Below are 17,065 nucleotides of genomic sequence, written 5' to 3'. Positions count from 1 at the left end.
GGGGGGGGCTGCCCCCTGCTGCCTGGCAGCACCTGCCAGGCAGCAGGGGGCAGTCATGTACACAGTTCTTTTAGTATATTCTAACCTGAAGCGTCCCCATCACCATGGGAACGCCTCTGTGTTAGAATATACTGTCGGTTCTGAGTTTTCACGAACTGAAAACTCAGCTATGAAAAAGCTTTTATGCAGACGGATCTTCGGATCCGTCTGTATAAAAACTAACCTACGGCCACGGATCACGGACACAGATGCCAATCTTGTGTGCATCCGTGTTCTTTCTCGGACCCATTGACTTGAATGGGTCCGTGAACCGTTGGCCGTGAAAAAAATAGGACAGGTCATATTTTTTTCACGGCCAGGAAACACGGATCACGGATGCGGCTGCAAAACGGTGCATTTTCCGATTTTTCCACGGACCCATTGAAAGTCAATGGGTCCGCAAAAAAAAACGGAAAACGGCACAACGGCCACGGGTGCACACAACGGTCGTGTGCAGGAGGCCTTAGAGAGGAAAAATCAGTCCCCTTCCTAGTCATGTCAGTAAGGGGTTTTACAATAAGTGAATAATTTTTAATGAATTTCCTATAGAAATTCGCAAAGCCCAAGAACCGTTGTAGTGCTTTGAGGTTCTCAGGAAGATCCCAATCCAAAATTGCCTGGACCTTCCTAGTATCCATACGGAAACCTGAAGCAGATAAAAAATTACCTAGGAATTGTATCTCTTGAACGGCACATTTTTCAATTTTAGCATATAATTTATTCACCCGTAGGACCTGCAGTACTTGTCTGACATGCAACTCATGTGTTCTCAGATCAGACGAATAAATTAAAATATCTTCTAGGTATATTACCACAAACCTGCCGATTAGATCACTAAAAATGTCATTAATGAAATGTTAAAAGACAGCAGGAGCATTGGTCAGACCGAAAGGCATAACTAGATTTTCATAATGCCCCTCAGGGGTGTTAAAAGCTGTCTTCAACTCATCCCCCTCCTTAATACGAATCAGATTGTAGGCCCCCCTAAGATCAAGTTTGGAGAACCACCTAGCACCCGCAATCTGGTTAAACAGGTCAGGAATGAGAGGAAGAGGGTATGGGTCTCGGATAACAAAAATCTAGGCAAGGACGCAGGCCCCCATCTTTCTTTTTAACGAAGAAAAACCCTGCAGCCAAGGGTGAAGAAGAGGGTCTGATGTGTCCCTTAGCCAAACTCTCGGAGATATAATCTTTCATGGCTTGTCTCTCTGGACCCGAAAGATTATATAACCTGGTCTTGGGTAATTTTGCGCCGGGAATAAGGTTAACCGGGCAATCATAAGGACGATGAGGTGGTAACTTCTGACAACCCTTTTCAGAAAAAACGTCCTCAAAATCCGAAATAAATGTAGGTAGGGTAGTTATGGAGGCGACTAAGCAATTGCTATTTAAACAATTTTCTCTGCACTGCTCACTCCACTCCAATATCTCCCTGGCCTGCCAATCCACCACTGGATTGTGCGTTACCAACCAGGGAAGACCCAGCACTACCGGAGTGGGAAGCCCCTCCAGAACATAACATGAAAGCATCTCGTTATGGTGGTCCCCTACCCGAAGGTGTAAATTATGAACAATGTGGGTGAGGTTTCTCTGAGACAGAGGAGCAGAATCAATTGCAAATATGGGAATAGGTCTCTGTAGCGTACAGAGAGACAAACCCATAGTGCGGGCAAAATGGGCATCTATCAAATTTACCCCTGCTCCACTGTCTAGAAAGAAAGAAATAGTCTCTGTCTTATCACCAAAAACAATAACCGCTGGCAACACAAATTGCAAAGTACGTATGGAGGAAACGTATACCCCCCGGCTGACATCCTCCACACAGCCTGGGGTTAGTAGTTTTCCGACAGTCTTTTGTTTCTGAGGAAAGAAGGACAGACATTAATGAAATGACCCCTCTCCCCACAAAAAAAACAAACCCCACGCCTACGGCGAGCCACAGGAGGACGGACCTGACGAGTAGTTCCTCCTAGCTGCATAGGCTCGTCTAAGTCCGTACAGACTAACTGCTGCTTGGGAGGGGTTACCAATGGCTCCGGTTTTTTCAACCTGTCCCTAAGGCGTCTATCTATTCGGATAGAAAGGGACATAACGGCATCAAGGGAAAAGGGGGTCTCATATAATGCAAGCGCATCCTTAACCCTTTCGATAACCCAGAGCAGAACTGACTCCTGAGAGCCGGGTCGTTCCATTGGGTATCCGTAGCCCACTTACGGAAGTCAGAGCAATATTCCTCTACCGGCCTCTCTCCTTGTAGGAGTCTCCGTAATCTTGATTCAGCCAGTGTGACTCGGTCAGGGTCGTCATATATGAGACCCAAGGCCCCGAAAAACTCATCCACTGACCGAAGCGCCTGCGAATCAGTAGGTAAAGAGAACACCCAGGACTGCGGGTCCCCCTGCAGCAGGGAAATAACAACCCCCACCCGCTGTTCATCATTACCAGAGGAGTAAGGGCGCAGTTTAAAGTATAATTTACAGGCCTCACGGAATGTCAAAAACTTGTCCCTTCCCCCAGAAAATCTGTCAGGGAGAGGGACCTTGGGTTCCGCAACAACCTGGTTACCAGTAGCAACCGCTGGGCTTGCGGTCTGTTGTAATTGCTGCTGTTGCTGGAGGACCGACGCCTTCAATCCTGCCACCTCCAAAGACAGGCCATGAAATTGTTTGGACAGAGCAACAATTTGATCCATACTGGATTCTAAGTAGGTAAAAATTATATATATATTTTTTTTACCTACACAAAAATAAGGGCCAGATATAATGTAATGACCGGCGTCACGCACAGGGAGGGAAAAGGGAAAGCCCTGCCCAAGGGAGAGGGTAAGGTGGTGACCCCTGACTCACCTTGCAGCTGGCACCTGACTGCCCTGACGTCCCTAGACGGGTTCCTCACCCGTGCGGCGATCACGTGCCTAAACCCTGGCTTTCCCTGAAATGAGCCCTAGATAGTGAACGGGCCGGTGGGATCGCTAGTCCGCACCACTGAACTAAGAGGGAAACACCAGGGAGAGGACAGACAATAAAGACAAACACATACACCCAGGTGGGCGACCACAGCAGTCCACAAAGGTCCAACAGGGATCCAGAGGGTAGCGTTCTGGATCAACAACCAGAGAACGCAGCAACACAGCTCCAGAGGGTCACAATAGATGTCCAGGCAGGAAGCTCTATATCTGGCAACCAGAGAAGTGTGAGAGGGGAATATAAGGAGGTTTGGGAGTGCTAGACAAGGAACAGCTGAGGAGAAGGAGCTACGGATCCCTGAGTGAGCCAAAAGGGTTTGCAAAGCAAACCCAGAAAGCTACCATAAGGAAACAGCCCTATCTTACATGGAGCGCACAGCCAACCGCTGCGACCTCCTGACCCCGGGTACAACGGAGTCAGGCGTGGCTCTTGACACCCTTGTGACACTAGGAGAATGTCGTTTGGACACATGAGACAAAACTGAACCTTTCTGGTAAGTTACATGAGCTCTATGTTCCCAGATGCAAAAATGAAGGATACAAAGAAAAGAACATTGTACCTACTGTGAAACATGGAGGAGGCTTGGTTATGTTTTGAGGGCTGTTTTGCTGCATCTGGCACAGGGAATCTTGAATCTGTGTAGGGTACAAGGAAATCTCAAGACTATCAAGGCATTTTGGAGCAGAATGTGCTGCCAGAGTCAGAAAGCTTGGTCTCAGTCGCAGGTCTTGTGTCCTCCAACAGGATAATGACCCAAAACACACAGATAAAACCATCCAAGAATGGCTTAAGAGCACAGCATTGGACTATGCTGAAGTGGCCTCCTATGAGCCCTGATCTAAATCCAATTGAACATTTGTGGAAGGAACTGAAACGTGCAGTCTGGTGTAGGGCACCCTTCAAACTAGAGATGGCTGAAGCAGTTTGCTCACAATGGAGAGTTACAGAAATCTCATAATTGCAGTGATTACCTCAAAAGGTTGTGCAACAAAATATTAAGTTAAGGGTACCATCTTTTTTCTCCAGGCCAGTTTCATTTGTCTGTTGAACCACAATTCGAAAGCAATGTGTGATTTTCATTGGTTGATTTTCACATTTTTTTTACAAACCGGATTCCAAAAAAGTTGGGACACTATACAAATCGTGAATAAAAACTGAATGCAATGATGTGGAGGTGGCAACTTCTAATATTTTATTCAGAATAGAACCTAAATCACGGAACAAAAGTTTAAACTGAGAAAATTTACCATTTTAAGGGAAAAATATGTTGAATCAGAATTTCATGGTGTCAACAAATCCCCAAAAAGTTGGGACAAGGCCATTTTCACCACTGTGTGGCATCTCCCCTTCTTCTTACAACACTCAACAGACGTCTGGGGACCGAGGAGACCAGTTTCTCAAGTTTAGAAATAGGAATGCTCTCCCATTCTTGTCTAATACAGGCCTCTAACTGTTCAATCGTCTTGGGCCTTCTTTGTTGCACCTTCCTCTTTATGATGCGCCAAATGTTCTCTATAGGTGAAAGATCTGGACTGCAGACTGGCCATTTCAGTACCCGGATCCTTCTCCTACGCAGCCATGATGTTGTGATTGATGCAGAATGTGGTCTGGCATTATCTTGTTAAAAAATGCAGGGTCTTCCCTGAAAGAGATGACGTCTGGATGGGAGCATATGTTGTTCTAGAACCTGAATATATTTTTCTGCATTGATGGTGCCTTTCCAGACATGCAAGCTGCCCATGCCACACGCACTCATGCAACCCCATACCATCAGAGATGCAGGCTTCTGAACTGAGCGTTGATAACAACTTGGGTTGTCCTTGTCCTCTTTGGTCCGGATGACATGGCGTCCCAGATTTCCAAAAAGAACTTCGAATCGTGACTCGTCTGACCACAGAACAGTCTTCCATTTTGCCACATTCCATTTTAAATGATCCCTGGCCCAGTGAAAACGCCTGAGCTTGTGGATCTTGCTTAGAAATGGCTTCTTCTTTGCACTGTAGAGTTTCAGCTGGCAACGGCGGATGGCATGGTGGATTGTGTTCACTGACAATGGTTTCTGGAAGTATTCCTGAGCCCATTCTGTGATTTCCTTTACAGTAGCATTCCTGTTTGTGGTGCAGTGTCGTTTAAGGGCCCGGAGATCACGGGCATCCAGTATGGTTTTACGGCCTTGACCCTTACGCACAGAGATTGTTCCAGATTCTCTGAATCTTCGGATGATGTTATGCACAGTTGATGATGATAGATGCAAAGTCTTTGCAATTTTTCGCTGGGTAACACCCTTCTGATATTGCTCCACTATCTTTCTGCGCAACATTGTGGGAATTGGTGATCCTCTACCCATCTTGGCTTCTGAGAGACACTGCCACTCTGGGAAGCTCTTTTTTTACCGAATCATGTTGCCAATTGACCTAATTAGTGTTAATTGGTCTTCCAGCTCTTCGTTATGCTCAAATTTACTTTTTCCAGCCTCTTATTGCTACATGTCCCAACTTTTTGGGGATTTGTTGACACCGTGAAATTTTGAATCAACGTATTTTTCCTTTAAAATGATACATTTACTCGGATTAAGCGTTTGATCTGTCATCTACGTTCTATTACAAATAAAATATTGACATTTGCCATCTCCAGATCATTGCATTCAGTTTTTATTCACAATTTGTTTAGTGTCCCAACTTTTTTGGAATCCGGTTTGTAATTTATTATTACTTTTATCAGTTTCGAGGTATTTCAATGACCATTGTGGGTTTTTCTTTCTTTAACGGAAGGGTACCAACAATTTTGTCCACCTGTGTACATAAGCTGTTACATCCCCATGGTAAATGGTAGATCCCGAGTTATCTATACACATAGGTATTATCTGTCATTGTAATTCTGTTGGTGATGATAATGAGATGACTGCTGATAAGTTAACATGTCTAAACTTACTGTTCTGCACAGGTATTAGGCCTTGTGACCAGAGCAAAAACTGCAGGATTTTCGGTATTTTTTAAAACTGTAGTGACATGGAAAATGAAAACCAAAATCACCAGTAAAAAAAAAATATAGGTGTAACAAAGAAATGCTATTTTACAACAGGTCGTTTTCCCTTTAGACAGACAGATTAGATGTTCTTGAAATGGCAAGAAATGCCCAGGAATGATGCTCTGGCAATCACTGGTACCAATGATGTACTGTTTTAGCCAGTGATTGGCTGAGCGGCATTCTCAGCCATCTCCTGCAGTATCAAGAACAGAAACAGGAAGTAGAACGCAGCATGACATAGGCAATGTGGGAACGGCAGTGCTGTTGGATGAGCAAAGCGAGTATAAAATCCTTTTTTTTTTTTTTTATCTTATCTGTAACTATTTTAGTTGCAGCAAGAAAAAGTTAAGCAAATAATAGATTCCATACAAAATCATACCTGGGGCAACTGGGGTTACAGTGAAGACCGAATGAATAGTTTTCTTCAAAGTCTGGTACCCAAAGTTTGAGTCATCATGTGGGCTATTAGGCAGAGGATTAAATGAGTTAAGAACCAAAATGTCCACTCTTTCATCATTTATGGTGTTCCGCACTATGTCCAACACCTGCAAAGTAACAGATGGCAGATGAATTATCACAATATTTCTATTTTCAGATTCTATCCCACCATACAAACATTCCCTTATGAGTTTTCTGTATTCATGAACTGGTGCTGCCCCCTCTTTCTCTTCTTATGCCAACTTTTGTATGAGAGTATAGGAATACATACGAGATGGAGGAAGTTGGAAGCAGCAACAGCCTAAGGCTACTTTCACACTGGCGTTTTGGTTTCCGTTTATGAGATCCGTTTCAGGGCTCTCACAAGCGGTCCAAAACGGATCAGTTTTGCCCTAATGCATTCTGAATGGAAAAGGATCCGCTCAGAATCCATCAGTTTGCCTCTGTTCCGCTCTGGAGGCGGACACCAAAACACTGCTTGCAGCGTTTTGGTGTCCGTCTGACGATGCGGAGGCAAACGGATTAGTCCTGACACACAATGTAAGTCAATGGGGACGGATCTGTTTTCACTGACACAATATGGCACAATAGAAAACGCATCCGTCCCCCACTGACTTTCAATGGTCTTCAAGACGGATCCCTTTTGGCTATGTTAAAGATAATACAAACTGATCCGTTCATGACAGATGCATGCGTCCATGACAGATCCGCACCAAATGCGAGTGTGAAAGTAGCCTAATAAATACAGTAGACTAAAGCAGGCCATACACGCTCAATAACCATTAGCCGAACGGTCCTTTTGGTTCAGTTTGCCTGAACATGTAGGTGTATTCAATGGCGAGGGGAGAAAGTCACTGCATTTGGAAATCGTCCGCAGCAGTATGAAATTCCTAAAACAAATTCTTCTTCGGAAGATTCTTAGGTTTATTTGCAACAGAACAGCAAGGTATAAAACAGGAAATAATATAGGCGGAAAGTACACAGCAATGAGGTGAAGTATGGTAAGGCTAATGGTAGTGATAACAATTGTCCCCTATCTCACCAAACTCAAACTTTTATACCCCAGAGAACAAAGGAGAGATCGTTCGTATAATTCAAGTTTGCCGCAGTGTACCGCAGTCCTGAGACAACAATGTTTCAGATTTTATTACATCACAGATACATTAAGATTAATTTCTATGACCACTTTAGAACATCACCATACGTAAGAACAGTCACACCTCCTGTAGACTTCACAATTCTTAATTGGTTAAAAGTCCCCATCACTGTTTAGCTTTCCGATTTTCTGATCAGTCAGAAGAAGAGAAAAACAAACAAACCACGGATCCGTTATTTTCAACATCACTTATGATCAGTTTGCATCAATTTATGTCACTTCTGTCAGAGATCACTTATGTTTGACAGGAGAAAATGTCCTGCATGCAGAGCTTTTTCTCTCATCAAAAATAACTGATCTCTGGTCAAAACTGATCATAACCGATGTTCAAAAAAAAAAGACATCAGTTATTTTTAGTGCAAATTGATGCTAAAAATAATGGATCTAGTTTTTTTTGTTTTCTTTTCTGTTCTTCTGATGGATCAGAAGAACGGAAAACAAAACGGTAATGTGAACCCGGCCTTATCTGACAACCCCGGCCTTATCTGACAACCTCCAAACATCAATATGCATAATGAGGACTTACTCCTCTTTATACTTCATGATAGTTAATTGGCTAAAGGTTTTCTAGCATGTATGAGAATGCATATTTTAACCTTTAAACCATCTTCCACCGATCCCATTGTCATTAAAAGCATTTGTTTCCATAAACTAAAGAAGCTGACAAGTGTCCAATAATCAAGTTTCTAGAAGAACCAGTGAAGTACATCAGTTTGTCACTAAGGGCTGTTTCACATGAGCGAGTCTATTATCGGAATCACGCTCCATGTGTGAGCATGATCCTCCGTTCTGGACTTGCAGGAGCACATGGCATTATACTGATTTATAATGCTGTGTGCCTCTGCTTAACATTACTTCTACAGGATCATACTGACAGCTTTATGTCAGTATGATCCTGTAGAAGTAAGGTCATGTAGAGACACATAGCTTTATAAATCATGATAATACTGTGTGCTTCTGCAAGTCCAGAACGGAGGATCATGCTCACACATGGAGCGTGATTCCCACAATGGACTCTCGTACATCATCTGTGTGTGTGTGTATGGGGGGGAGGGGTTGTTTGGGAGCTCCCCATAGACAGACTGTCTCGCCATTTTCGATGGGTTTGGCCAACATTGCACTAATGTTTATGGGGGCCTTAATCTGGCTCTGGTAAAAGGAAGGGTCTAAAGCATTCAGAGTGCACAGCTGAACATTCAGTAGTAAATAAGAGGGTTCACCAATTAAATAGAGGAAGGATAGGAATGAGGGAAAAAAACTAAATCTATAGAACATTACCACTTACAACGGCCCAGCTAAATGAGAGTACAGCCAACATCTATGTATACAGAAGAGCTAGAGCACCATCTAGAGGAGAAGTTCAAACTAAAAATCAATAGGAACTAAAATCTATTCTGTTAATTAGCTCAGATAGAGCCAAAGTCATCAAGAACATAGGGATACAATCTAAGGGCACAGAGCCAAAAATAAATACATGCCCATCTGCGAGGTACCTCCACTCAAAATGGCATGGCAATATACATGGTATCAATAAAGGAGGCTACCAAAAGTAAGAAAATGAAGAAGAATAGAAAACAGAGAAGAATCAAATAGAATAAAAGTTACCAATTTCTTGACAGTAATAGCGGATCAGTAGAAAGTACCACAGTGTATGAGTTTAACTCTAAACAGAGTGTGTCAGGTAACCATAAAGGATACCCATAGGTGGCAAATATATACTTGAGTGGATGCATCAAAAGCTATAAACAGGAGAGGGATAGAAAAGAGAAACTCAGAGATGTCTTCATTGTTAATGGCTTTGCTGTAACCGACAAAACTGTGTTCCCATTAACAAACGAATACTGAATAAACAAAGTGTTCTAATTAAAAGGGGTTATTTCATTTTGCTTTTACTAAGGTGACATAAGATTAAGTCATGACCTCCAGGTGGCAGTACATGGGAGCTACAGAAACAGCGTAGCACAGCAAGCTATGCTGTTTCCATAGTAGGTAAACTTTAATATAATGCTGCTGTGCCTTGTACGGCCATCGGTACTTGGCCGTAAACCAGCTGCATCTCAACCACAGGAAGACCGCTCCGTGGGGCTGTACCCTTTGACATCAAGTCTGAAATCCAGGTATTTTTTTTTATCACACAGGACTGTCTAGACTTGATACAAGTTGAACAAAGCACGAGCAGTGATTAGTATGAGGGAGTAAGGCTGGGTTCACATGGGCGTTGCGGGAAAATGTGCGGGTGCGTTGCGGGAACACCCGCGATATTTCTGCGCGAGTGCAAAACATTGTAATGCATTTTGCACTCTCGCGAGAAAAATCGCGCATGTTTGGTACCCAAAACCGAACTTCTTCACAGAAGTTCGGGCTTGGGATCGGTGTTCTGTAGATTGTATTATTTGGCCTTATAACATAGTTATAAGGGAAAATAATATCATTCTGAATACAGAATGCATAGTAAACTAGCGCTGGAGGGGTTAAAAAAATAATAATAATAATTTAACTCACCTTAGTCCACTTGATCGTGTAGCCCGGCATCTCCTTCTGTCTCCTTTGCTGAACAGGACCTGTGGTGAGCATTAATTACAGGTAAAGGACCTTTGGTGACGTCACTCCGGTCATCACATGATCCATCACCATGGTAAAAGATCATGTGATGGATCATGTGATGACCGGAGTGACGTCACCAAAGGTCCTTTACCTGTAATTAATGCTCACCACAGGTCCTGTTCAGCAAAGGAGACAGAAGGAGATGCCGGGCTACGCGATCAAGTGGACTAAGGTGAGTTAAATTATTATTATTTTTTAACCCCTCCAGCGCTAGTTTACTATGCATTCTGTATTCAGAATGCTATTATTTTCCCTTATAACCATGTTATAAGGGAAAATAATAATGATCGGGTCTCCATCCCGATCGTCTCCTAGCAACCGTGCGTGAAAATCGCACCGCATCCGCACTTGCTTGCGATTTTCACGCAACCCCATTCACTTCTATGGGGCCTGCGTTACGTGAAAAATGCAGAATATAGAGCATGCTGCGATTTTTACGCAACGCACAAGTGATGCGTGAAAATCACCGCTCATCTGAACAGCCCCATTGAAATGAATGGGTCGGGATTCAGTGCGGGTGCAATACGTTCACCTACCGCATTGCACCCGCGCGGAAATCTCGCCCGTGTGAACGCAGCCTAAGGGAGGTCAGTTTTTGAATGTGATCTTGGATGTTTTCATACAATAAGGATGGGTTTCCACACTGCATTTTTCTCACTGAATAAAAAAAAAAAAATGAACAAAAACAGTATCATAAAAAATGCATGCTATTGCTGTTTTCACAGGCAAATTGCGTAACATTTTACCTGTAAAACCAGTAAAAACAGAATTTTATTGTAACATGAACAGCATAGTGTAACCCAGTTTTAAAGTGTCCCTCATCATTCATAATAACTTTATTTACAGGTGAAACTCAAAAAATGTATATTTTGTGCAAAGCTTATTTATTTCAGTAATGCAACTTAAAAGGTGAAACTAACATATGAGATAGACTCATTACATGCAAAGTGAGAGATTTCAAGCCTTTATTTGTTATAATTTGGATGATTATGGCTTATAGCTTATGAAACCCCAAAGTCACAATCTCAGGTACCCTTTGCTCAGGGGGTATGGATTAATTAGCTGACTAGAGTGTGACACTTTGAGCCTAGAATATTGAACCTTTTCACAATATTCTAATTTTAAGTTGCATTAATGCAATTCCTTTTAAGTTGCATTACTGACAGAAATGAACGTTTGCATGATATTCTAATTTTTCGAGTTTCACCTGTAAACTTGTTCTAGATGTGCTGAATTTTTTTTTTCTTATATGCTTTATTATTATTTTTCCTAGCGAAATAAACACCTGAAATTCGGGTGGCTATTGCGCTTTAGAATCCGTACCCTCATACACTGTTGTGTATGGGAGTACAGATTCCCCAGCAGCTGCACTGAGCGATGTACAGGCAGGAGCTCCATAGCACGTGGCAGCTTCTGTCTGTGCCAACTCCCGCTGCTCTGCTAAAGCCTGGATTACACAGGCTGTGTCAGGCACTAGCCCTGTGCTTGCTCCTCTCTGCTAATAGCGTGTACCGATCTGCAGGCTATTAGCAGAGCGAAGTGGAGTGAGCGCAGGGCAGGAGCTTTCAGGTACACTTTTACAGTGAACACATTTTCAAATTGGTGAAGAGTTGTATAACTATAATATACCAAGTATATCAGAAAATTATAGAATGTCTCATTACACAAAGAATTCAGTTTTTTTTTTTTACATACAACAGATGAAGAGAATACCACACTTGGTAAGACCTGAGCGCAAAGAGTTTGATACGAGGTAAAACTGATTAACATCATCACAAATGCTATCACAAGGAGAAACAGCACAGTGAGTGTCAAAATGAGTGATAATAAATAGGTTAAATATAATAACTTCAAATGTGTGGTTTCCTGGGCAGTCATAGACATTATTTAAAATGATCAAATCTATTCAAATTTGTCTGATATAATTAGAAGATTGACGTTTGATATTTAAAGGAGTGTGTCACCTCTAAAATCAGTTTCAAAGTAAGCATATCGTCATGCAGGTTAAGTGCCCCGGAGCAGAACCATACCTTCCTTCTGAAAGTCTCAGCCTCTAAGTCTGACAAATGCCTCTTTTTATTTTTATGCAAATAAGATTTTTGGAGCACTACGGACGGCCCCTCTGTTTGATGCACCTTTGTTCTGATAGCACGCCACCACAGAGATCCTCGCCCTCTTGTTTGATTGATAGTCCCTGAGACTTCAGAACCAGTAGCGATGACACAGAGGAAGCCAGGTGCACCGAACGAAGCAGCCGTACCCAGGGTGCACCCAAAACATTATTTGCATAAAATAAAAAGATGCATTTCTTAGGGTTAGAGTAATGGATTTTCACAAGAAAGTTATAGATGTGATTCGGGCCTTCTACACTACATTGTGGAATTAAACTTAATTTGAAGGTGACAGACTCCCTTAAAATATTTTGTTCCCTCCTGCAGGACCCTCATATCCCCCAAGCCTGCTAAAATTCACTAAACATTTGGTGAACTATGTGGTAATAGGAAAATGAGCGAGCACTCATACACTTGGCAACCAGATTGACATATGCAAAAAATATTTATTAAATACCCATAAAATACAAGTAATAAAATTTATAAGAACAATGTAGCAATAATATACAACATTACAGTCACATATATTGTAGTAGATATGATCGATACTATATTCAATAAAAATATATTCGATAGAAATATTCGATAAATTAAATGGTAGAAAATTCAATGTTGAAATATTCGATAGAATATTCAATACCACTCAATAGTGTCAATAAATTCAATAATATAAATCACACCAAAAAACTTCAAGCATATGCTGTTATTTGGGAAAGAGGGGGTATTATCTTCTAGCACTCTATCCCAATTTGGGAAACTGAATGTCACTGAAAATGTTGTAGGTGTATTTACTGGGAGCGCAATATGTTCATAAAGTGTCCACAGGAATCCTGATAATATGAAAAGTCTCTTATAGCTGATCCTTTTAAGGTCGATATGAGCTTTGAATTGAAGAAAACTTTAAATCGATATTTGGCTTACCGTCTAGCGTCTGCTGTCTCCCTATTGCTTCAATGGAGCTTTAAAGATTTGCCGGCTTATTCAGTCGCTCTATACAGCAAGCTGGTTTAAATTTCGCGGGAGTTCCAAAGATCGCGGGAGTTGCCACTCTATTCCGCAATTTCCTTTGGTGCAGCTTTCGACAATAAGAATAGTTAATCCTTTACTGTAGAAATTTTCTTCTGTATGGCCATACAGTATTATCGGAGGCTTTTCAATGCAGGTACATCACTTGTTTCACCATACGCGTTACGGGTAGATTCACTCTCCCTTCCTCAGTGGACTACTGAGGAAGGGAGAGTGAATCTACCCGTAACGCGTATGGTGAAACAAGTGATGTACCTGCATTGAAAAGCCTCCGATAATACTGTATGGCCATACAGAAGAAAATTTCTACAGTAAAGGATTAACTATTCTTATTGTCGAAAGCTGCACCAAAGGAAATTGCGGAATAGAGTGGCAACTCCCGCGATCTTTGGAACTCCCGCGAAATTTAAACCAGCTTGCTGTATGGAGCGACTGAATAAGCCGGCAAATATTTAAAGCTCCATTGAAGCAATAGGGAGACAGCAGACGCTAGACGGTAAGCCAAATATCGATTTAAAGTTTTCTTCAATTCAAAGCTCATATCGACCTTAAAAGGATATGCTATAAGAGACTTTTCATATTATCAGGATTCCTGTGGACACTTTATGAACATATTGCGCTCCCAGTGAATACACCTACAACATTTTCAGTGACATTCAGTTTCCCAAATTGGGATAGAGTGCTAGAAGATAATACTCCCTCTTTCCCAAATAACAGCATATACTTGAAGTTTTTTGGTGTGATTTATATTATTGAATTTATTGACACTACACTGCGTGCAGAATTATTAGGCAAATGAGTATTTTGACCACATCATCCTCTTTATGCATGTTGTCTTACTCCAAGCTGTATAGGCTCGAAAGCCTACTACCAATTAAGCATATTAGGTGATGTGCATCTCTGTAATGAGAAGGGGTGTGGTCTAATGACATCAACACCCTATATTAGGTGTGCATAATTATTAGGCAACTTCCTTTCCTTTGGCAAAATGGGTCAAAAGAAGGACTTGACAGGCTCAGAAAAGTCAAAAATAGTGAGATATCTTGCAGAGGGATGTAGCACTCTTAAAATTGCAAAGCTTCTGAAGCGTGATCATCGAACAATCAAGCGTTTCATTCAAAATAGTCAACAGGGTCGCAAGAAGCGTGTGGAAAAACCAAGGCGCAAAATAACTGCCCATGAACTGAGAAAAGTCAAGCGTGCAGCTGCCAAGATGCCACTTGCCACCAGTTTGGCCATATTTCAGAGCTGCAACATCACTGGAGTGCCCAAAAGCACAAGGTGTGCAATACTCAGAGACATGGCCAAGGTAAGAAAGGCTGAAAGACGACCACCACTGAACAAGACACACAAGCTGAAACGTCAAGACTGGGCCAAGAAATATCTCAAGAGTTTTATGGACTGATGAAATGAGAGTGAGTCTTGATGGGCCAGATGGATGGGCCCGTGGCTGCATTGGTAAAGGGCAGAGAGCTCCAGTCCGACTCAGACGCCAGCAAGGTGGAGGTGGAGTACTGGTTTGGGCTGGTATCATCAAAGATGAGCTTGTGGGGCCTTTTCGGGTTGAGGATGGAGTCAAGCTCAACTCCCAGTCCTACTGCCAGTTTCTGGAAGACACCTTCTTCAAGCAGTGGTACAGGAAGAAGTCTGCATCCTTCAAGAAAAACATGATTTTCATGCAGGACAATGCTCCATCACACGCGTCCAAGTACTCCACAGCGTGGCTGGCAAGAAAGGGTATAAAAGAAGAAAATCTAATGACATGGCCTCCTTGTTCACCTGATCTGAACCCCATTGAGAACCTGTGGTCCATCATCAAATGTGAGATTTACAAGGAGGGAAAACAGTACACCTCTCTGAACAGTGTCTGGGAGGCTGTGGTTGCTGCTGCACGCAATGTTGATGGTGAACAGATCAAAACACTGACAGAATCCATGGATGGCAGGCTTTTGAGTGTCCTTGCAAAGAAAGGTGGCTATATTGGTCACTGATTTGTTTTTGTTTTGTTTTTGAATGTCAGAAATGTATATTTGTGAATGTTGAGATGTTATATTGGTTTCACTGGTAAAAATAAATAATTGAAATGGGTATATATTTGTTTTTTGTTAAGTTGCCTAATAATTATGCACAGTAATAGTCACCTGCACACACAGATATCCCCCTAAAATAGCTAAAACTAAAAACAAACTAAAAACTACTTCCAAAAATATTCAGCTTTGATATTAATGAGTTTTTTGGGTTCATTGAGAACATGGTTGTTGTTCAATAATAAAATTAATCCTCAAAAATACAACTTGCCTAATAATTCTGCACTCCCTGTATTGAGTGGTATCGAATATTCTATCGAATATTTCAACATTGAATTTTCTACCCTTCAATTTATCGAATATTTTTATTGAATATAGTATCGATCATATCTACTACAATATATGTGACTGTAATGTTGTATATTATTGCTACATTGTTCTTATAAATTTTATTACTTGTATTTTATGGGGATTTAATAAATATTTTCTGCATATGTCAATCTGGTTGCCAAGTGTATGAGTGCTCGCTCATTTTCCTATTACCACATTTGCCTTTTAAGAGAGGGTGGGGTGATTCCCTCTATATGAACTTGCAGCACCATACCTTAACTACTTGCTAGTGAGCCACCACAACCTACCACTATATTTGGTGAACTATGATTGTGTAGTAGCACTTCTCAGAGCGCTCTTAAAGAGGTATTCTCATCTCAGACAATGGGGGCATATCGCTAGGATATGCCCCCATTGTCTGATAGGTGCGGGTCCCACCACTGGGACCCGCACCTACAACGAGAACGAAGTGGGAAGCGCTGTGGCTGGAGGACCCCGGATTTCCCGGGGTCCGTCCACCACCAATCGCTGCTCCCATAGAAGTGAAAGGGAGCGCACCACGCATGCGCGGTCCATGCTCCCATTCATTTCTTTGGGGCAGACGGCAATAGCCGAGCCTCTGCTATTTTCGGCGGCCGCATAGAAATGAATGGAGGGTGGCTGCACATGCACAGTGTGCCTTCCGTTCATTTCCCGGCTCCGTTCTCATTGTAGGTAGGGGTCCATAGCGATATACCCCCATTGTCTGAGATTTGAAAACCCCTTTAAGTTTTCATCAGAAATGCTCAACTTTTCCAGCATGCAGAATATGGATTCATAGATAGTATAAGGGATCCGTTCTCTGGAAAAGCTGAGTAAATTAAACCTGATGGTGCAGAGGGCTCTTAGAAGCACTGCTGCATGATCGTGGTTTCATCAAAGGCCCCCATATACCATTTGAACAAGTGATGATAGTGTCATCTCAGTTCATTGTATCTCAATTGAATGTAAACGTGCACCATCTGTAATATGGGAAATGATTTGATCTGTCTTTTTTGACTGGCTATAGGGTTGGTGACCTATTGCCAGAGCACAAAGATGAAACTTTCCTATGAACAAATGTGTACAAAACATCTGTAGACAGACAGTATAATGTACTCTCTAACAAGTTCCTTGTAGGCATCTTGAACGCCTGTCTCTTCTCTTTTTGGGACGTGATATGTGATATGAATAATCATCCAGTTATCACTTTGTCTACAGAAAATTGAACATTTCTTACCTCGTCAACTGTCTGGGCTGGGTGAAGTCGGAAGTTGACAGTAGCTCTTGCCATGGGAGGGATCACATTTTCCTGAATAAAAA

General features: G+C 42.1%; 1 protein-coding gene and 1 long non-coding RNA gene across 2 annotated transcripts in view; one reads left to right on the top strand and one right to left on the bottom strand.

Moving 5' to 3' along the window:
* The window catches only part of LOC120995013 (N-fatty-acyl-amino acid synthase/hydrolase PM20D1-like), a 141,499-nt gene that overhangs the window by 14,524 nt on the left and 109,910 nt on the right, over positions 1-17,065 (bottom strand). The window contains exons 10-11 of the mRNA XM_040423964.1: positions 16,983-17,054; positions 6,412-6,577 (exon numbers count right to left, since the gene is read on the bottom strand). Coding sequence (XP_040279898.1) covers positions 6,412-6,577; positions 16,983-17,054 — 238 coding nt within the window. The remainder of the gene's footprint in view (positions 1-6,411; positions 6,578-16,982; positions 17,055-17,065) is intronic.
* On the top strand, positions 9,333-17,062 carry LOC120995019. Its single transcript, XR_005777516.1, has 3 exons — positions 9,333-9,611; positions 11,931-11,983; positions 16,964-17,062. It is a non-coding gene; the product is annotated as an uncharacterized LOC120995019 (long non-coding RNA).

This window comes from Bufo bufo, chromosome 3, assembly GCF_905171765.1.
Source record: "Bufo bufo chromosome 3, aBufBuf1.1, whole genome shotgun sequence".
NCBI classification, from domain to species: domain Eukaryota; kingdom Metazoa; phylum Chordata; class Amphibia; order Anura; family Bufonidae; genus Bufo; species Bufo bufo.
This window is presented reverse-complemented; position numbering and strand designations above follow the sequence as displayed.